We start from the raw sequence: 23157 nt of genomic DNA on the forward strand, positions 1-23157 counted from the left end.
TAAACAACTGCTGATCCAGGGAGACGAGGGATGGACCTAATTACCACAAAGCAGTGCTTCTATTCTAGTTCCACAAGAAGGCAAGGCTTTGACTTTTCTTTAAAAGTTGATGTCTCCATGTTCTCAGAAAGGACAACATCCCCCTAAAACTGGTCAGCAATAAGGTAATACCCCATTTTGGACTCATCAAAACTCTATAGTCAGAAAAAAAATACCCTAACCATAAAGGGCTTATAACAATGTGGGATAGTTACATTTTACAATATATACTATAGACAAAATACCACAACATTTAAAATAATTAAAACCAAAAGAAAATATGTTTATAGAATAATTATGTTTTTACGTGAGGAGTTCTCTACTTAAGTTTCAAAAGCAACGTAGGTGTTTTTCAGTCACTTTCTACCTGCAAAATGGTGATCTGTACAAAATCCAACTGAATGTATTATAAATCTGGGCCCCACAGAAAGTAAAACTTGAATGTACTGACCCTTTTTTTTTTTTTCACTTTTCCAATTTGTTTTTGACCTTCAAGTTTCTCAGCAGCCAGTAAGGTCTTGTGAGTATGGTCTCATTCTCCTTCATGGAATGGAAGCCCTTTGATACGGAAAAAGTAGAAGTGGCCAGAATGATTGTGAGTGATATTTTTTTACATGTTGAATTGTCGCTAAAATGGGAGAAGCACAAATTGGTAGGTGCTGGGGAAATTTAAATTGGAGGCACCTAAGAAAATGTCATGGCATATGTTTTTAAAAAGTCACTGTTGTGGAAAAAAATAATTATAATGTTAATATTCAAACCACAGATTTCTAAAACACAAAAAAATGTACCTGAGAGTGTGCATATTCATATATATATATTTATATTTATATTTAATATAGATTTGCCAACATTTAAAGTGAGAAAGTATGTTTTCCTCAATTCTTTCTCAAAACAAAGAACTGTGGATTTAAACAAAACAAAAACCCCAAACAACCCCTCTCTCCTTCTCAAACGCCCATGAATGATACTTATGACCCAAGCACTATAGTCTAGTGATGCTTTTGAAAACCCTGTTTCACATCCTCCTCTTTTCAAATGGTTACCCCAAACAGAATGGAGAGTAAGCAAGAGAAAAACCAAAAATAAAAGAAGTATATTTAAATATTACCCAGTATATAACAGACTGTACTTGTGACAGCGAGGAATCTCCAAGAAAAAGTGTAAGTTGTACAAATGTAGCTCTGTTAACAGGTATAGTTAATATTTCCTTGTAATTATTAAGATAATTTGAAAGGATGTGAACACAAACAGGCTACATGAATGCAGTATATTAAAATCCCCCCCCCCCCCCCCCTCCCCGTAGCACATTACAATCAATAAAAAGAAAATAAAATCTGAATAATACTAGAGGTAGCAGCTGTTTGTATTTTCAGTTATTCTGAGTATCTCTGGAGTCCAACCCTTCGAACGTTGCTCCCCTGATAAAAGGCTTGTGTGCGATCAGCCGACATACAGCAGACTGGTAAGCTAGATGTCTGCAATAGTGTTTGAAGTATCTTTCCTACTACAACGGAAGTAGTACTTGTAAAGAAGTGCGTTGACGACCTGTATTAAATCACAGCTCAAAAAGCTATGGCTGTTTGCAGTTTTACAAGCCACTTTAGGAAAAAAAAAAATCCACAAGGTGTTTAAGTAAGCTATGCAGTTCCACAACATATAAATAGGGTAAGTTTCAAGAGTTCCATATAACCTCTAAAATATATGCTAGCTGAATATTAATGGAGTAACAATAATATTAATCATAGTAATGCCTTAGTTCTGGTATCATAAGAATGCATTTCCTTCATATGGGATGATTCCTGGAGGATGCTGGTGGGATCTCTTCTATGTCTGGTAGAAGTGATGGTAGTGGTGGTGGTGCTCATGGTGGTGGTGGTGTTCATGTCTTTGTATCATTTGTCCAACTTGGCCTTCATATAAAATGACTGTGGGCAGGTCTCTCACGTGTTCCTTTTCTACAACTGTCCCTGGAGACGGGAAGGTTTTGCACATTTGGTGATTCTCCTTTGCCCTCTGCTTATGCTTCTTGTGAACCTGTTGAGATTGCAAGGGGAGGTAAGGAAGATTCTGGCCAACCCGTGCACTTGGGGAAGCCATTGGCATGGGTCCCCCTTGAAAAGGTTTATTTCTTACTGCCCTTCCAGGATGCACAGGGGCAACATTTTTGCCCTGGGCCTTGGGAGACCTCACAAAGTGCTTGTTCGAGTCTTGGTTCCGGAGCCTCTGTTGGATTTCTGCAATCTTGGCATATGAACTCTCAGCCAGATTGATATGGCTCGGATCCACCACTTGAGATTTCCTATGGTGAGCATGGAAGGTTTCAGGTTCATGAGAACGGGATCTAGTCTGATTCACAACTCTGCTTGGTGGGTCATGTTTTTGAGCTGCTGGAGGAGATCCTAGGAAATAACAAGCTGAATTAGTCATCTAGTATTTCAAAGTTTTAATTAGTAGCATTCAGTTGGCAGGGATAGCATTATCGGCAGAGTGAATTTTTCCTAAGGAACTGAATGCAATTATAGCTGTCTAGTTTAATTACATTTAATAATTCTGACTAGTAAATAATACAGACACAAATATACATGCATATCTATATATGAGAGAGAGAGAGGGAGGGGGGGGAGGGAGAGAGTATAAAAGCCTTTAACATTACTTTCTCCTGGTCATCATCTATCTGAAATTCACCAAAATAACTCTGAGTGGAATAGTAAAATCTTGGCAGAGGACAGGGAAAGGGAGGAAATCAAAATCCCTTTAATTTGGGGCCAGATGCCAAAATTCCAGGTATGAACCCACATTCTCCAATTTTTGGGTCAGTAGCGAGTACAAAATATGTGCAGGTATCACCTTGGGAACGAGCTCCAACATCCAAAAATCAGTCCTTGCCTCACCCATAGACTAAACTTAATAATTTAGATGTAAAGATTGTTCTCCTAGGCTCACCTCCAAGTTTAGCTACACAAACAAGTACTTCAAAGTAGGCTTGCAGCACATGAGCCACTCTGTTGTGACACCACCTTCACCAGTAATTATCCTGCAGTATTCACACAGTCCTATTCCTTCCAGTAAGTCACTACAGACAAATCACACAGGTTCACAATTCACTGTCCCTGATGCGGAACATGCAACTGAAGAAAAAAACGATGAAAAGGTTGCAACATAAATTACCAAATTACCTGGCCCAAACTTTGATGTGTAGTTTTCTATTCCTGCAAGATCCAAATAGTGGTTTCTCCTTTCAATGTTCTCATCAACACAATGACGATAGCACCCACTTTGCTCTGGATTGTTCTCACTCTGGTGATATCTGTCAGCAGGAAGCAAAATTACAATTCAGCAGAACTTCTTTAAAGTTGTTATCACCATCTGCAAACCAACAACTAATGGCCCCTTTGAAGTGACAGGAGTTGCTCACAAAGAAACAACAAACCCTTGAAATTCTGGATGACCGGATTTGCTAAGTCGATAGGCTTGAACTGACTGTTCTTTCCCCTCATATAAATCGACCCCGATGTTGCAAACCAAAGGAGGCTTTCAAATTGCATCGCACATGCAAAAACAAATAAAAATGCTCCTAGGGTTTATGACATTCTGTCTTAGGGCCAAACCATTCAACCGATTCTCTGATTTGGACATGCCAAAGAAAACCTGCTGTTTGATTCATGACTGTTCCCACTGCTGTCAGGAAGCACTGGGGTAAGCCTCATGTCAGAGGAACATTCATGTGTATCCGCTTCAGAAAAACAGGCAGCAGCACAGGTGTAGAAACTAGAGCGAGCCTGAGAAGAGAAGGTGTTGGTAGGAAACCCAGAGATAACCGCTGCTTTCCAAGATACAATTAATAAGGTCAGATCAGCCGCTGGCTTCAGAATCTCGCCTCCTTTTCCTGCTCAGCTTTGCAATTTTATTTATAGCAGAACTATTTCCTGAGAATGAATATCTGAAATACCATTCATTTATGAGGCAGAAAAAAATCAGGCAGAGGTTTACAGTATTGTAGACCATAATGCCGAACAATTTAATTCAGCAATTTAAATGGATGTCTGCAGATATGAACAATATTTTCAACATATGAAACAGGATAAGCGGAAAACTCTTAAGTCACTGCCTGTCATTCAGATAGCTCAGTCTCCAAGACCACAAGATAGGCTTTGTTCTTTCTCTGTGCAATTGCACTGATGTCAACCTAAGACCAGAACTTGGCCTTATATCCTACACACACCAGTTGCTGAATATGGGCTCTGTACTGTATGGTGCCCAGTACTCCGCTTTTAGTCTGTTAACAGATTTCCAGGTTTCCAGAGGCTGCTGATCCCACTGAGCTTTGGCACACACTGCTTCCCTGGTCTAGTGTAGTACTGTTCAGGGCCATTACAGAACTGAGTCCCCCGTGTCTCTGTCAGACACAGGTCTACAGTTTCTTTGATAAAAGTTGCAAGACTTGACCTACCTGGAAGATCATTTTTGCTCTGCTTTGATAGAGGTAGAGTCTCCTGAATGGAGGAGAGTCTGCCTGGAAAGCAGGTAAGCTTTAAAGACTCTGAGTCAGCTTTGAACTCCAAAAGTGACATGGGGTACTGTCAAAAAAGAGGGAATGTCCAGATATTCTTTATTTTTTTTGGATACATAGCCAACTTGGTACTTTTCCTGCCTCAGACACACCTTTACAGGTTGTTACACTTCAGCAGGTCAACATAAAAGATATCTGGGGCTAGAACCTGGCTAACCGAAGTCGCAAGGCATGAATTGCCTACGGAAACCATTAGGACTTGCACACATGTGCTGAACACAATGCACAGTTAACCCAGAAGAAACATCACTGGGTTTGATCCAACACAATTAAGCAACACTGTATACAGCACTGTCTGTTGAAAACTAAGTTAATGGGGAACCTGTTTTTTTGTTACTGTAATAAATTCCATCTCTCATCAAGGCAGTGAAGAAAAACTATGCCAGTACTGCCACAGCCCTGCATTCTAATAGCTTTCTTACATGCAAGATGACGTTCAACAATATTCATGTAAATATACACAGTGAAGCAATTATATACTGATGAGAGATGGGCTCTGCCATCAAAGAGAACTTTAAGTACTCTGAGAACTGAAGCATCTGGCATCCAGCCCCACAATGCTCTCCTGCATACACAGGGGAAGACACAGGCATGCATCAACCATGCATCAAGCACAGGGTGTAAAAATATAGAGTGTTGTTACTGGTTTTCGGTTTGGTTTGGTTTTTAATAAAAAAGGCACCTGCTTAAGTGTTTGTGGAGTGTATGAAAGCCCTTTCTAAAATTCCCACACTGGAGTGTCATCCTGATGGTAGTAAGCACACAGCAATACAGTAGGTAAAGGGAACAGAGCAGAGACAGAGCACAGGGCAGAAAAACACACGGACACTTCCTGAAAGCCATGCTCACTGATAACAGAGTTTAAGCCAGCCAGGGAGAAATCACTTAAGCAGGAAAGAAAGAGAGTGAGAGTGTGTATCTGTGGGTAAAAGGAAGAGGTTTTAGAGGCTGGTGTGCATCATATTTTCCCTGTTGCACTAAAGGAACTATAAAGCAGAATGGCATGCAGATACCCAATCCACAAAGTTGCCTGCCAGTGCTCTTCCACCATCCATTTTTGTACCACACATGCCAGGCAAGCTAGCTATGAATCTAGTTGCTTGATCTTGATACTTCTACTAGCCCTACAGGTGAAAACTCCTGCCTGCAGCTTCCAGCAGATGAAAAATCTAACCCATCTATCTCCCACCTTCGGGATAAAAACATTTCTATCCATTTTATCTTGAATATTAATCACATCTTGCCTAGAATTCCTAAGTGATTGAATTTGTGAAATGCTTGCACTTCTCAGACGTCCTCATTGCTGCTTTCAAAGGGGAAACATCTGCATTAATATCGTGAGATCCTGATGAGCCTCAGGGAGCTTTCCTGAGGGTTAGCAATTTGGCCAGAGTGCACAAACATCCCTGCAATACACAGTGTGAACAGGACATTATTTGTCCTGTCCGCGTTTTATGAGATGCAACAAAAACTGTCAGATGCTGACAGTTATCTGATGCTGATCTGCTCGGCTCAAGATACAGCTTTGTCCTGTCTCAGAAGCCTCTAGCAAAAAGGATGAGAAGGACAAATGTAGCAGAGCTAAGATTCTGCCCCGAGATTTGATGCCTCTGTGACTGTCGATTTCAGTGGAAATGGCTGCTGTTCATAAAAGCACTACATTTGCAAAACCAGGACTTTAAGGTGGATGGGAGAGAGACTTCAAACTGAAAGGGGATTTTTGCAATAGATTATCAAACAAAAGCAGTCCATTAAATTCACACAGGGCAAACCTTTGCTAATGGGCAGAGGGAATCTGAACATCACATCTAGGCCAGCAAGCAAAAACATGTAGTATTCTTTAGTTCACGTGGAGTGTTCTTTAGTTCACAAAAGATTTTGTACAGAGTTGCGAAGAGAAGATTAGAAGTCATTTTAGTCTTTCTTTAATCTGAAATGTGATTGTTCTGGGATTCACTCACTGGGCTAACTCACTAGCATTTTTACTCTATCCAAAAAAGGGAGGCACAGTTTTGTTGTCATTTTTAATAAAACTGAATGCTCATTCAACTAAATACATGTATTTGGACAAATATCCCTAAATCAAAGAAAGCCAAAACCGGATTTTCATTTTTTTTTTAAATTTGCAGCTGAAAAAACAAATGCAACTAATAATTCAATGTCCTTATTGTAGCATTTCAACAAACACTACCCTCTGCCTTAACACAAAACATAAAATACTAAACCAAATCAAACCTATACACAAAGATGACCTGTTTGGAGCAACTAATCTACATTAAAATGCATCAAAAGTACCTGCTTTTGATTTGTTTTTCTATCCATTAAAATACCAAATTCAGAAAAGGAACAGCACACCTACATGTGACCAAGAAATTAACATTTTTCTTAGTTGTAAAACATTTTAATACTTGCAAAATACATTGCAAATGATTATCACATACTCTGAAGTTCAGTGCAGGTAATATCTATCAGGTAGGTAGAACTCATGAACAGGGTAGGTACACATGGTTACACATGTTCAGAGGAAAAAGGCCTGTTCTGGACTGGCATCCAAAATAATATTGTACATTCTGTTAGGGAAGAACTAAAATCCTTTTTTTATCTAATCTGTAGATGGCTGCAAGTGTACCTGCAGCTGTTTATGAGAGAAACCACCGTGCTTGTGCTTTATTGGAAATGGATGCACTCTGAGTCACACAGGCTGGATTCTACTGAAAGACAACAGACAGGTATTTTTTCATGTGGTGAAATGTATTCTGAAACATCTGGGAAAAAAAAGAAAAATTAAATTATCCAAATTTTCCTGCAAGATTACATTAAATATACTGGTTTTAAGCAAGCAGGCTAATTCCTACACAGGTATTACTTAATAACTAATTCTGTAAGGGAGAAGTTGACCCAAGGCTGATGTGGCAGCGGAGAAGCATGGTTTCTGGCAGGTGAGAGTCAGCAGAGAGATCCGCTATGCTAAGTCTCTGTGAGGTAAGAAATAAGTGAATTTACTTCTCCTACCAAATGTACAAACACACTTTGTAAGTGGAGCTGAGTGACCCCACAGTTGCTATAAGCTAGAACCACCTCAACAGAATGGAGCACAGGGCAGGCAGCGTGCTGGAAGCTCTTGCTTGTTGCTTACTCTGTGGGACATAGCCTTTGTAGACCACTTGCCGTAAAGCTGATATTGTCTGCTGCGAGCTCCCTTCCTCCCTCCTTCCGCTAGGTACTGTACCCAGTGCCAGCTCAAAGCTGCTTCCTTTAGGAGGAAAGGTGGTAAGGAAAAGCAGGTCTGGCTATGACCTGGTAAACAAGATCAAGTTGATAAAACTTGGAGATGAGTTGACCAGTGGAAAAGACGGGCTGGAAGGAGGAGAGAGAAAGGCAGGAGCTGGCCTCTATGAAGATGAAAAGATTTTAGGACACTTTTAACCAAAGGCTGTGCTATAAACTCCGCTACTAGGTACAATATTTACAAATGGCATCTAAAAAGACACTGCATGTCCTCCAAAGAGCCAACAGAAGAAGAAAATTTGAGTAATGAGTGCTACAGATTTGCTTTTTTGTTTTCTGTTTTAATATACAAAGTATTCACCCATGGAATCTGCTGATGGTTCCACAGTGAAAAATCCTGTAATTCCTCTATTTTAACATAATTTTTTAAAATAAAGCAAACAAGCAACAAGCAAGAAACCAGTGGTTGAGGTTTTCTCAGAGGTACCCAGTGCCTGTCAGGAGACAGGGTTCTTCCCCCTTACCTGAGAGAAGCCCGTTGTTTCTTCTCAGAGCTTCTTACTTCTTCATTAGCTTTGCTTTCAGCTCTATGCCTGGCACTCTGCAAATCTGCCAACAAGAGAAAGTACATTATTCTCACATTACTGTCCTTGCTGATCAGCACAACTAACATGCTACACTGCAAATACATTTTTTCTTGTCAGTAGATCAGGATGTAATGTATCATTTTGTGTAACCTTCTCAAAAGTGCTTTTGTCCGCAAGAGAGATTTTAGGCAGACATAACCTGACTGTAGGACATTAGTCAGGGTTAGGCTGCCAGCCATGGGGCAGGTGAAATGAAGCCACATTCACGCTGATATACTTGTCCCTCAGGAGGGCTCAGTAGTTTGGAGCTCGATGCTGTACTAATGCATCACATAGCTCCCCAGCAGTGCAAATTTGCTTATGTCTGCACTTGACTGAGTGGATATATGTATTAAAACTGAAGTAACAAGGCTCTCCTTTTGGATAAGGCGCCCACATTTTCTACTGAAGTATCACTTTAAATTCTTTAAAGTTTTTTAATTTAGTACTACTTTATCTACTGAAGTAGTTATGCTGATACAATTATTATTAGAGTGAATATAAGGTGAATAAGCCATCAGAGTATAAGCAATTTTATAATATCAGACCCTGCCAGTACAGAAAAAATGTGCAATTTTTATGCATAGATTCATAAAAGTTACTTCTGCTTAATTGTTTATTCTTATCCAGCAGCAGTGATAGCTATGGACTTGCAAAAAACATTTTATACCACTACACCTGTTTCCACACAAACCCAGTGCTGTAATATCAGCAGCGTTAAAGTGGTACAAGTTGAAAAGGCCTTAAATCTGCCCTGCAGTACACAAAGACAATTACACAACATAAGGGTTATTGCTGCTGCCAAGAGCAAACAATCAATCAGGAGAGGGAACCCTAATTTTCTTAAGAGACACTGAAAGGAGAGTAGACAATTTTTCACCCGAGATCTTAAAACAGGTTCATGGGGTTTAAGATACCCACATAATACAAATAAATATATACTTAAAGGCAAATAATTAACAAAATACGAAGATGGATTTTTAAGGGATTCTTGAAGTTTTACATGTTCTTTTCACTGGCTGATTGCACGTCCTTACCAGTATGATTTAACAAGATACTCTTTTTCTTCTGGCTGCCATCTGGTGCCACAGTAAGTTTCACTCGCAGAGTTTTGCTGGAACTAGGAGAATGGTTTACTGACGCATCAACTACCTCATAGATGGTATGAAGCAAGCTGGTAATATCCTATAGTTGGGTTGAAACACAAAAAGACACACTATTGTGAAAATGGTATGAAACCTACAGCTTTGATGCTTAGTATAACTATTTCAGACTTGGGACTATTAAATGCTGAAATATCCTCAGAAGTCACTGAATTTAAAAGAGCTGAACTTGCACAGAACCTTACAAGAAAAGACCCATTTCTCTCTTCTGTTAACCTCCACTTTTCCTAATATAGACTCTAATACAGCTCACAGACACAGAAGAGAATGATTCAAGTAGATTCATATTCTTCTTCATCAAATGGCGTAATATTTATTAAATAGGGCAAACCAGATCAAAACAATAATAAAAGCACAAGGCATTCAGGTTTCCCCAACTGTGAACCAGCAAATTGTGTTCTGCCTTTTCTTTTCTTTGGTTTCAACAAAACCAGGAATAACCATTCACACTGCACTAAAAATTGAATTCACATGACCAAAACAGATACAGTAATTGAAGAAAATCTTGGACATTAACAGTCTTATTACTTCTTGGGTTTTTTTTCTTGGGATAGTTAAATGGTTGATTATATAGAGAGAAACCAGTAAAATAAGTGGCAGAACTGTAAACCTCAGGTTTGGAAATAAATTATGTCTGAACGTCACTCTACCATATGCGTATTGGGGTCTAGCTTATTTTGCAAAATTCAAACCGGTTCTAAACTTACATCTTTGAACAGCAGAGATTATCCAGTCAGGCCTTTTACAGAACATTCTTCACACATCTCTTTGAAGGCAATGGCACGTGAACAAATGCTTATGTGTCTGGCTATATCAGAAAGAACACTAGCCAATTTTAATAAGCCAATTGTTTCAAACATGAGAAACACTGTTTAGTAGCTGGTGATGCTCAAAGGTCTCTCAGGCTGATCTAATCCAACAAGGCTCAGACAGGGTACTACCTTAAATTGCCAGGATGAAAAGGAGATCTCTCACTGCTTTTCTCCAAAGGGATTTCACCAAAACTGATCTTGGGCACCAGCCTAAGGCCAAAGCATACTGATCATTGCAGGCGATAAAGATCCCATTCAATGTATATCTGAGAATTTATCCATGCTGGTCTTCCTATTCCTTGATCTATCCTAATACCTAAGCTCTTCCCAGATGCCTGTGAGCACAAAGGAAATACCTAAATCATCCTTTGTTAAGTATAACTGGTTCTGTGGATTAAGTCAGGTCTATAAAAATTCAAAACCCCTACAATTTTTCCTTTGCCCAGGGGTCACACCCATAACAATGGCAGCTCACAGTTTAGTATGCCCTAATGGGTCCTAGCACTTCAGTAGTCAATATACCACACAGTCCTCATTGTCTAAGCAGCTTTAAAGGTGACAGAGAAACACTAATTTCTACTAACACAGAATTTAGGGAAATACTGACCTTAAGGCCAGGACAAATGATTTTACAGTAGGTGATTTTCCGGCTTAATAGGCAGAATGAATAACTAAATCCTAGAGGGTCCAGACTTTGTCTTAACAGGTACCCTTCTCTAAATTTTCTGCGGTCCGTGGAATTGAGACTTGTGAGTTCAAGACAACACATTCATAAAAAGAGAGCGGAATTTGCAGTCTCTCCTTTATTTCCCCATTGACATTTTTTTTCCTACCATTGCTGCAACAGTCTCTATATATGGGCTGTTACTACCATGTCGGTAGCTGCTTTCCATCCTCTTGACAAGAACCACCATCTAAAGCTTGAATGAGGGAAAGACTGCTCAGTGACAATCTGGTGGACACCTCACAGCTCTTTAACACATCTCGCTTCTCACACTTCCACCCTAATTTGAAACATAGCCAGACCTCTAAATAGACACAGCCGTATCTGACAGCCTGCTTGAAGGGCTGGAATTTTATTTCATCTATGAGAAAAGCCCAGACAAGCAAGAACATAGACAGATAAACAAAACATATCTGTTGTTTTATACATCTTCCATAAATTATCTTGTAGAAGCTTTGTGCTATAATCCGACACCTCGATAAGCCAAACCTTCCCCTTCAGCAGAATACTTAAGCACCATATTTATTCTTAACAGGGCTTCATACACTCAGCGCTTTGGTGAATTGAGCCTTTCCCATACATTCCTTAGCAAGTCTTGGTTAGCCAACATGGCGTCTTTCCACGCAAGGCTACTATCAAGAAGTTATTATCAACTCTTTCATTCACAACAACCTATCCTCCTTCCTTTTTTCAGCTATGCCAGATGTTTGTACAAGCTGATCATCTAGTCTAGTTCAACTTCAACAGGCAAAGACAAAAAGTCTTTACTCCTACTGTCCTTTTACATGATTTTTTTCCAGTGATGAGGTCTAACTTACTAACTGGCATACAGCCTGCCCCTTGTGTTCTGTGAGGGTCTTTCTCAACAAGCCGCTTGACTCAGCAGTTTAAAAAGTACTCCCAAATGCTGTCAAGGAAGGCCAGATGCAGCATTTGTGTGACATGTACTTGGTAAGTCAGAAATATGTACATAGAATCATAGAATTCTATGCACATATCACATCAGGACAATTTACACCTCTCAGCCAAACAGGCCTGAATTAACCCGAATTAACGTCCATGCTCCAAGCAGTGTAAGAGGCTGCACAGAGATACCAGAACACCTTGTGACCTTATGTTCTGCTGCATGTGCATCTCGTTACATGTTTAATACCCAGCTTCCTCCATGACAACCTGAACTGCTTTGCATTCTGGCACTGAATGAACGTGGTCGTCCTACTGGATATATACCAAGATCGAGGTTAGGGATATCCATAAGTAACCACTTAATGCCTATGCTGATCTTTTAAATACCGACAACAACATTTTTATTATAGGATTCATTTACTTGTGGTCCTAATTTGGGGTTGGAAATTCTAGCAAACTGACAGTTCTGATTTGGTCAAACAAGTCTGCTTGGGTCGTTCACTACTCTGTCATCTACCAAGGTCCTGGCTGAGTAGGTACCAGCTAAAAGGCAGCCTAAACCTCCTGTTGCTTTCCAGTTATTGCTTCACAATTATAACATAAAAATTCCTGAGGCACTGATCTGGTAGGACTGATCATCATCAATGAGTTTTGAGTGGTGACTAAAACTACCTTCTCACAGCACTTTTTTGGCAGCTAATATGGTAACGGCTTCTTGTCAAATTAGTAGCACTAGACCATTAAAATATATGTTACAAAATTTATATTTTATATTTATGTCTATATTTACCCCCAAAAGAATTTTCATCTTCCAGTAGCCTGCCAAGAGACTGAGGCAATTTATGTTCCCCTTCAAAGCTGTCCCACTGAACATTATCTGCATTTAAATTCCTTAAAGAACTGCCTAAAACTATTGACACAGCTTTACCTTCTACACACCAGCTTGTGCATTTCACTGTCCTCAAGAAATTTAGCATCAAAGATCAAGAATAAAAGCTAGTTAAATTTTCCTCTCTTCTGGTACACCAACCAGCATATCTCAGAGAGCACCGACCAAAGAATCATAGGACTAGTTAGCAAACTAGAGATTCTGTGGAGGAAACTAAGAGGCTTTTCCAGTGGAAATTATTTAACAGAATGAGACATTTGCACCCCCCACCCCCCACCCCCCAAAAAAAAAACAAAAACAAAACCCAAAAAACCCCCACTGAGTTTAATAACACTGAAAGAAAACATTCAGTTTGATTCTTTGTGACTTGTCTGGGAGAGATGTCTTTGGCTCCCCTCAAAACCAAAAGATAAAATTGCATTTTCTCTTAATATTTGTCTCTGGCACAAATCCACCAAATCTAATGGCTGAAATGATGGCCCTTCTAATACAGACAGGCACTACTCCTCTATCTGTTGGTTCCATTGCTGCTTCTATGATGTCATGAGTTAATACAATGTTGACAAACATAGTGAAGACCAGCATTTTTCGAGGTAAGGGTCAGGGTGATAAACAGTAGCCCCCGAAAAGCCAGTATCCTTCCCCAAGTCAAAGCTTTGGTGCTGAGTTCTAAATGCAGAAAAAACCTCAAACCTTTTCACTTGTTACAGAGGATATGAGCAAAAATAACTAAAAAGGGAAAGAAAAAAAAAAGAAAGGAAACATAAGAGGAAAATTGGGTATTTAATGTAAGATACAAAGAACACTTTTAGCATTAAAAATGCATGAAGAGAAACATCAATATCAGTTCATTACCTTTCCGTCAGAAAAAGATAAATACAAATGTCTCATTTGTACTTTGTTTTGTAGTCTGGTTTTTACATACAGCAGGATGTTTTTATTGCAACATCAGCTTTGTTTGATCACATAAGTTTTTAAATCATTCTTATTTGGAAGCTGAAAGGAGCTTCACTTGCTATCTACTCAACCACTACTCTAGCAGAAATTCCCTTTTCTTACTTCTGACAAGCAACTTTCTTATGTGCTTATTCCTGTGCAGTCATTCACCAAAAAAGCTCAATTTTCCAAGAAAGAATTGATTGAAAAAAAAAAAAAAAGGCTAGTGTTTATGAAGTATAATTACATTCGGAGAACTCCATATAAAACCCCATGGATCAAAACACATAAGTTCAATTATCCAAGTTTCAAGTCCGATTACAAATATCTGTGTGAAGATAATTACAGTGCAGCTGTCAGTTCTAAAAAGGCCTACAGTACATAATGAATTGTCCTCTTATGCCATGAAGGGAAACATTATTAGCCAAGTTTTGTAATATACATATTAGATCAGGAAAAGTTATCGCCTGCTACACCAAAAATGGCCATCTTCTACGACAGAAAAAGCAGTAGTTTAATAACACACAGTAATGCTAATTTTATAATTTGCCATCCCAATAATTATGCTTTCATAATGGGTGTATCTATTCAAGAAGCATGACTAGATCTGAATTTCTAATTATAAGGACTATGGAATAAGTCATACAGACTCTAGGAGGAAATCAAAGCAGCATTAAGTTCTGAAGATGTTAAGATCCAGAAGAAATTTCACTGAGATGGAATTCGAATGCTCTTGCGGTGATCTGTCATTGTGTAAAACCATGGAGAAATTTTATCCGGTAACTGAATCCATATCTTATTTACAATTTTCAAACATTTTAATGAAAAAAACATTTAGTCCACTTGTAACATTGCACCCCACCTACATGTCTCTTACAATCTTAATTTAACTCTCTGGACATGAAGTCCAATGTTTTAAACACAATGACTTTGAATCAAATGAAATGGATGTGGGTGGGCAAGTCACTTCCTTTTCCAGTGTCTCACTTTTCCAACGTGAAAAACAACAATGATAAGGCTGACTTCTTTTTGTAAAGCACCTCAAGGTCTACAGATAGAAATCTCACTTAAGAAATTAAGAAATCTCTCTGTTAAATCTGGCTATAAATCCAGGAGACATTAAAGTGAAATTTTCAAAGAAGGAGAAAAGGTCCACACTAAGCTTTTCTCACCAGAACACTGCACCTTTGTTTAGAAAAGCTGACTGGTTCTATAAGCATTTTCATCAGCTCACTAAATGGCACTGATATAGATCAGCCCTCTTCCTCAGACTGCCCGTTCTGTCCCTGATCCAGCAATGTGCTTCACATACTTTTAACTCAAAGCATGTGTTCCGTTCATTTTGATTGAAACGATTCACACATTTAACGTTTGCCATCGTTAAGTCCTTTGCTGAATCAGGAGCAGAGCTGCTTAGCAAACGACAGTATCAAGCCCCACTATGTTGACTGCCAGTCTCTCAGGGGCTAATAGAACAAGAAATTCTATGTCATATGAAGAGACTGAAATTCCTCTTTTGTGGCCAAGATTATGTATGAGCTGCTATCATTAGCCATTCTTGCACAAACAACTCTTAAATTGCATCCGTATTCAACAGAAGACAACCAACAAGATGGATTATACAAATGGCACTGGAACAGCTTGCAAAAGAAGTGTTTAACATAACTGGGAAACTCTGCAATGGTGCATACTATTTGTTTCTGTCTTTGGTCACATGTAAAGAGCTGAAAATTATCAACCTATTTGGTCCCTTGGTTAAAAGAATTTTTTTTGGCACAGGTTCAAGCCTGAATATAGCAACCTCCAGACCTCAGAGTAGCATAATTTTCAATCCCTGCACAGCTTTGGTTTCAGTTAAGCTACAGTCTGCTCTTGTAGCAAGGAGAGGTAGAATCTGGCTGTAACATATTCTCTAAGTACAGTCAAATTAAGCTCTTTGGTGTACCACATAATCACAAATAATTATTGTATACATACTTAAAAGCATATTCTCATTATGTTCAGCACATGGAACTCCCACTGACATTAATGGGAATTCCATGCCTGCATGTAAAGGACACCCATGTGGGCGGGTTTGGGTTTTGTGTGTTTTTCCCCTATGCTTTTGAGAGTCACGATAATCTTGTAATGAAGACTTAGCCTTGGGTCTTGAAAGATCTGGGTTCAATCTGCCACTAGGTTCTTGTGAGACTTCAGGCAAGTTATTTCATTTTCTGGTCTCTGTTCCCCATACACTAACAAATACAATACTACTTCCCCACTCCCCCTTCTCCTTGCCCTCTCTATATATCTCATCATCCCCTTTGAAACTCTGGACTTGTCCTGTGACATTTCATCTGCTTATTCTCTTGCATGAGGGGCACAGATTTCATTTGACTACTCAAAGCACTGTCAGAGTACAGACAATAAAAAAAGCCTAGTAATGATGTTCACGTACATGTTAAAAACCCCAAACCACCGCATTTGGCAATTTGGTCATAAATGTCAAAAGATATTTTCTTCGGTCTTCTAGGAAAAATTTCTGCCCTCATTTGGTGTCTAAAGCCACTACACTTTCAGTATTTACCCTATTCCTTTCAACCAGTTTTTAGTAATTTTCACAGACACAAGCATAAGAGCCAAGAGAGACAAAACCTGTCAATTTTCAGCTGATTATCTGAAGGCATTGGAGCCAGTAAACACACCTCACAAAAAAATCAATGACAGCACATTGCAATAAATCTCAGTAAAAGACATTCTTCTAGAAGAAGTATCATTTGATTTGGATAGAAATAGTTCTGGAAAAGGACTGTATTCTAATCTCTACATCCTCTTACTTGGCTTCTTATTTGCACAGGAAATATGACTTGAAGACATCCTGATAAAAAAAATACACACAGGTATGCTTTGACAGCCATTCACTATGGTCCTCCCGCAAGTATCATCAATATTATTTATACTTGGAGGCAGAAGGCAGAAATCAGCCTAATATTCATGAAAGCAACAGAACAGTATAGTTAGTCGTACTGGAAAGAATGTCGGAAAGCAACCTTGCTATTTGGTTAGCTTAACTCTGAAAAGCAGAATAGAAGCCAGAACAATACACATTTGCAGGGGTTTATTTTGAGAATGCGTTTAGTTGTTCAGTTGTTTCAGGTATTTTTCCTCCTCAAATGCCAGTGCTATTTTTTAAAGGCTAATCCCAGATATTAAACAACAACCAGCTTAAAAAGTGGTACAGCACATCTGAAAACAGTAAACTACTGGTGGGGTTGTTTCTCGGAGGGAAGGGTCCACGGAAACTGCTGTTTAAATTGGCAGGACACCTCTATTTCATAGAAGAAAAAATGTTCCTGTTATAAAACACTTCTCTTGTTAGCAAATGCTGCACACAAAGGGGCAGCTGTACTTCGCTTACCTCGCGTGTGACTCTTCCGTTGTTATCAAAGTCATACAGTGTGAAGGTCCACTCTTGCCTGTTATCTTCCTCTACAGACACATCACATTGCAATTCCTAAGAAACATGCAAAGAGCAGCTGATTACCTAAAGGAAAAGGCCTGTTAGCAGAGGAGACTCTCCATAGAACGAGGCTGCTTGCTTGCTTCCTTCCTCCCTCCCTCCCTCACGGGAAGAAGTGTTCGGGATTTGTCCCGGGGAGGCCTCTGTCCACCACAATGAAGGAGTCTCATCAGAATCACATCATAATCCTAACTCCCTTGGGCTAGACTTCGGGGAATCTGCAAGATGCTTTCTACTTCATTGTAGTAAACACAAAAAGGTACAAGAAAACTACTCCCTGAAGCTCTTGAAATATAATAAGGTTTCCCACTAAAAAGTGAGAAAGAAAACTGCTTAACTCAGGAAGAGAAAGATAACAGAAATGGGCTCACAGAATGAGGCGGTACACCACAGTGCCAGGAGCAGTCATTAATTCAAAGTGGACATATGGCACAAATCCCCACCAGTGAGACCTGTCCTTGACACGGATATTTGATACCCAGAGGTTGTCAGAGTTAATGCAGTACAGCATCATGCCACCTAAGCTCCTGAAATGGAGCCTGCCTAGGAAGTGGCAGGTAAGAAGGACCTGGGAGCAGTGGCTGATCCTTATTTTAACTGTGCTTCTTTTTGTTAGTGGGAGTGTGATCTGTGGAAAGCCTGAAAGAATCAATTTGTTAAAGGGAAAAAAAATCTGCAAACCAAAACCAAGACTTCTGTCAAGAACAAAGGATGCACTTTGACTGACTCCAGTCACCTGGGTGCAAATCGTTTGCTTTCACTCAAGACCTGTGCAATCAGAATTATCCAGAGCCACAACAAGGCAAAACAGAAAAGTTACAGTGCAATCAAAATGAAAGCCACTGTATGCAAGTAAAATAAACAGCTCCAAATAGCTTCAGCATGATAGAGCTCAAAATACCTGGTTGATCTTCTGACTTGAAACCAATTCCCTACAGCAGTTACCGGTCCCCCCTGTCCCCTGCTGAGTTCAAAGGCAGACTTCTCTCAGTTGTAACAAGCCCGGCTGAAAGCTGCCAAGTGCCCCACGCTCTACTGTGGAAACACAGTTTCGTATTACATAAACATTCCCGGCACCTTTAAAAGCCAAATCACATCCACCTCAGATTTCAACCTCTTGTCTCAACACTTGCGTTTGTGATTCTTTTATACCTTAGAAACATTTACCAATCTCTTAGCTCCTAGCTTGCATAGCTGGAAAACCTTCATTTTAGAACAAGGGAAAAAATATCAATACTTGGTTTCTTGCCACATATTAATACTTCCCTGTCCCACACTGCCTAACATAACATCTTTATGTGAGGATGTGCTCTGCTTAGTTAAGAGCCATGGCAACCTTCCCTGCATTAGTCACGGTGCCTAGTACCAAGTGCTAACCTTTATGGCATGCCAAGAACTACTTGGGAACAAACACAGACTTTGCCGGTACCGTGGAGTTCCAGCTACTCTGGCACCAACCATGTTGACAGGTGTCCTCCAACGCTCAAATATCAAGGCACTGTTAATTGCAATTTATCATGCCTTTCCTGTAGGTAGAATACAAAACGTGCCTAGAAAAAGAGTTACCGCTGTGCAAAAAAAAAAAAAAAAGCCAGGGAAAGTCACCTCCCCCCAGAAGGCACACAAGCACCCAGCACCACCTGAGCTGCCTATGGGAAAGCTACCTCCTTTTAATCAGCCTTAAAACAGTAAAAAATAAATCATACCAGACTAAATCTGTTCTAGAGAAGGAAACACTCGAGCCATGCTGCAAGGTGGCTGTGTGGTCTTTTAAATAACAATTGAGGAACGCAAAGCTCATTACTGTGACAGGCTGACAGCACTGAAAGGTAGAAGTTTGCCATGTCTGCTGGAGCGCAGACAGAAGAAAATTCGTGCTGTTTCTTGCAGGTACCAGAGTAGCTTTCTCCTCACCAAGACAGACAACCCACTAGCTGGATGACAGCATGTTTCAATACTCATATTTATTAAATCACTCCCTATATAAACAAAACCTGCCAACTACATACAATGTCTGGCAGTTTTATGATGTTTTTAAGTGTACAAGGAAGTAGGCCATCAGACTCATTGTCCTCCAGGATCCTTTTCCTTCTGCCATGTGATCAGATGGATTTCTCGTGTAGGAGGTAAGGGTTATTTCACTTTGGAGGCCCAGGCACAGAAGACTGATGGTTACGGAAGCTTTTGCAAATATCTTCTACACTAGGCAGATTTAATCAAGTGCAATAGTCCACAAAAGTCAATCTAAAGATTTGATAACATGCTAGCTGGCATAATAAATTACTAAAGGATCATAGATAAAGGGTTAAACTGAATGCCTCGTCTTACTATACATTTCAGACCCTAAAGAGGAATGGTCGTCATTCGATCCTCTCCAAATCTGGAAATAAATCTCACTAATCACCTCATAAGGAGCACCAATAGTAAGACACTGACTTGTGCCAATTCTGCTCCCTCCTGTACCCATTACAATCATTGGGAGCTGTATACCTGCATCAGAGGACATTATTTGGTCCACAGGTTATTTTTCTACTATAATTATGTCAGTGCAGTGAAACTTTAAAATACAGAGGACTTACTTCAAATTTCAGTTGCTTCTTGGAACCTGTGCGTGTGTCACTTTCTTTTTCTGCTTTCTTTTCATCTCCACTGCAAACTCCATCTGTCTTCTCTGGAGGCAAAGCCACTGCAAAAAAATATTTAAGAAAAAACGCTTATAAGGAAATGTCAAAGCAGTCTTATATTTGCAAATCTGTCTTTATATTTAGGGTGAAATTGATTTCAGCAAACTTGTATGAGAGGATCATTATACTTGATTTGCTTTTGTGTTCACTACACATCTGGGATAATTTCAGGAGACAATCTACCAACAGCTTTTGGTACATAGCCTCTCCTACAAACATCACTAGAGTCACAGGAAGTTCAAACACAGTATTATGAGAATATAAAGCAGCAGAACTGTTACTGTAAATAAGCTGAATAATTTGCAAAATATTGAAAGTTTGTGACATATTGCAAAAACACATTGCATTCACCAGCAGTGAATGAAGTAATGAAGCTGAAATGAAGCCCTCATTCTGTTCCAATTTCCCTCTTCAAATACACACAAACCTGACTACCTTCCAAAAACATAACACTACCTGCCAAAAAGGTTAATCTGCATTTTTTCAAGTATGTATGAAAAAGTATATTTCACCTACATTTCAATTTAAAACATTATGCAGTTGCATAATGCAATAGCACCCATAAAAAGCATCAATATTAACATCTATCAGACATATATCACAACATATTACAACATAACATGTATCAAATATATAACAGAAAGATATATATACTTCTCATGTGGATCAAAAGACAAATGCCCAGGAATTTAATAGCTGCGTCTTTGTCTCCTGCAGAGGCACTCAGCCTTGCACGTGATGAAACCCTGCGTCTGAAGAAGATTAATTCTATATTCATTAGCGTTATGAAAATATACAGAGGTTTTTTAACCCTACCCTCAAACTTTTTAGATATGTTTTCTTTATACATCCACATACCTGTGCCCACAATGTTATGACCATACTTCATTAGGCATAGCAGTAATCCTGCCTAGTCCCCAAAAAATAGAAGATACTGTGAGAATGTGGGTCTTAAAGTCAGCATTTCTTCTCTTGCACTGCAGCATTTGCAGTTACCCAAAGCCTTTATCCTAATGCTATATAGGAACCATTTCTTGGGGCTGCCTTTGTAAGTAAGATCTCATGTAAGTGCCAGTTCAGTAAAGTCAGATTCCTTACAAAAAAGGAGGTATGATCCCCTCCAGTTCAGGATGACCTATTTCAAACTGGGTTTACTCTGTGGCTCTCCTGGTGTTCAGCACTACTGAGGTGCCTCCCAAACATTCTCCCAGGAAAGCACATCACTAACATGCTAGAAATTAAGATAGCATATTAGCCATTTTTCTGCATTTTCTTTCACATTTAAAATAGAACAATTAGCTTAAAAAAATTTAAAACTCTACCTTTACCATAGCTTTTTACTCTCAGAAATTCCAAAATCTTTCTGCCACAACATTCACATTGCCACACTGCAATATGTATCACATTTTCTAGCCTTATTTCTTTGTTTAAATTTAACACTATTGTATTACCACAGTTTTGAAAACCAAAAAAAACCCATATGCTATAAAAGATTCTGGATGTGCAGTAAAGAAAGGGAGAACAAGGTAGAAACCCAAACCTTTCAAATTTCCTGACTGTGATACTTATTTGTGGTTTTGGTGTTACACTAACACCAGCTTCCCAACATGCATATGTAATTTGCATTGTACAAATGCAAGTAGACATGGAGTTTATTATACACATACTCACACACTGATACACTTTGATTTCTACTCCAAGCCATGTTAGGATTCCCTACACCAAACATAAGCTAAGCAGGAAGGTCAGCTGGAGGAAGAGAAAGCTCGCTTCACGGCAGTTTCTTCCCTTGTCCTTTTAACCTGGAGTTATCAGATGAACAGGGACTGTTTATTAGGAGCCTTTTGTATAGTACTTATCATAATGAAGGCATATATTAAGATAAATATTATTTACAATACAGAAGTTTGAAGTATATCTGAAGAAGGGTCATTTGCTTTATACTCACTTGGTCCATAAATACAACCCCATATTCCTGTAAGTTCAAAGCTAAGGCCACAAAAAGACCCCCATAAAACAAAAGACAACATTTGGTTGTCTACCTTAGTACAGCCTTGTTGTTTCCTTCTAAAATCAACAAGAAATGAAAAGGTACATGGCCTTCATAACAAGGGCACTTATATTGACAGTGGTTCTTCATAACTATTAAATACGCCCCTAGATTTTCAGTGGCTCATGTGTACCAGCGATTCAGTTTCTTCTACGTGAGCATTTCTAACTAAGCTGGTAGAAACATTTGTATGAGGGGCTTTTGGCAATCCCTCACAACCTCACTCTAGGGAATGTGAAATAAAATGAAAGCTGGGGCGGTATTACTGTAGCTTCGGTCAGAACAGTGGAAAACCAATTGAAAAAAAAATCCACCCCTGTTATCACATGTACTTTTAAATGTATAAAGGTACATAATGGCCAAAAGACATCTACAGTGGTCTTTTATCTGTTAAGGAACAATATCCCCAAATTACATTGGCATGGCAAACATTAGGCTGACAGCACTGAGGAGCAGATCCTGCACAAGGGGACTACTCCCTGGCCCAATGCTCTTTGTTGGGTTTTTCTGTCAAAACAAAGTGTCTCAGAGAGCACTGTCTCCCTTCCAGCACCACACTCTTGCACTGTGCTGAAAGCTGCTGACATGTGCAAAGAGCACCAGAGTTCCCCAGTCCAGAGGGTGCTTCAGAGAGGAATGGCACAGAGTTACCTTCTGGTTTCAGGAACAGCCCTTCCACCGGCACGTTTAATAACCTTTCTGGATGTACAGTTTGTGTGTTCAGATAGGAAGCTTTCACTTTAATGTATAATTTATGTAACAGAGGAAAAAATGTGCTCTGACAAATTAGTCTTCTCAAAAAACAAGAGTTCAACTATTGGGGAAGGAGGGGATACATCTTGCAGTACACTCCTTGAGAGAGTTTAAATACTGTATGCCAGAAATTATCCTCTTTGAGCTTCGCTGACCTTTGATCTGAAGAACTCCTTGGCCTTGCTGCTCCAGGGAATTATCCTTTGAAATCACTTACTCATTTTGGAGCTCAGATGAAAATGGGGAAATATGGTGATCTCATCCTGATGTCAAGT

The 23157-nt window shown here is 39.4% G+C and overlaps 1 protein-coding gene across 1 annotated transcript in view; it reads right to left on the reverse strand.

The window, feature by feature from the left end:
- Window positions 1-1381: 1381 nt before the first annotated feature.
- NKD1 (NKD inhibitor of WNT signaling pathway 1) overlaps window positions 1382-23157 on the reverse strand; it is a 107635-nt gene continuing 85859 nt past the window's right edge. Inside the window, exons 5-10 of the mRNA XM_068411505.1 lie at window positions 19975-20081; window positions 17294-17389; window positions 9504-9651; window positions 8365-8449; window positions 3219-3349; window positions 1382-2441 (exon numbers count right to left, since the gene is read on the reverse strand). Of these exons, the coding sequence (XP_068267606.1) occupies window positions 1867-2441; window positions 3219-3349; window positions 8365-8449; window positions 9504-9651; window positions 17294-17389; window positions 19975-20081 (1142 nt within the window). The 3' untranslated portion in view covers window positions 1382-1866. The remainder of the gene's footprint in view (window positions 2442-3218; window positions 3350-8364; window positions 8450-9503; window positions 9652-17293; window positions 17390-19974; window positions 20082-23157) is intronic.

The sequence above is a fragment of the Nyctibius grandis genome, chromosome 12 (genome assembly GCF_013368605.1).
Source record: "Nyctibius grandis isolate bNycGra1 chromosome 12, bNycGra1.pri, whole genome shotgun sequence".
Lineage (NCBI taxonomy): Eukaryota > Metazoa > Chordata > Aves > Nyctibiiformes > Nyctibiidae > Nyctibius > Nyctibius grandis.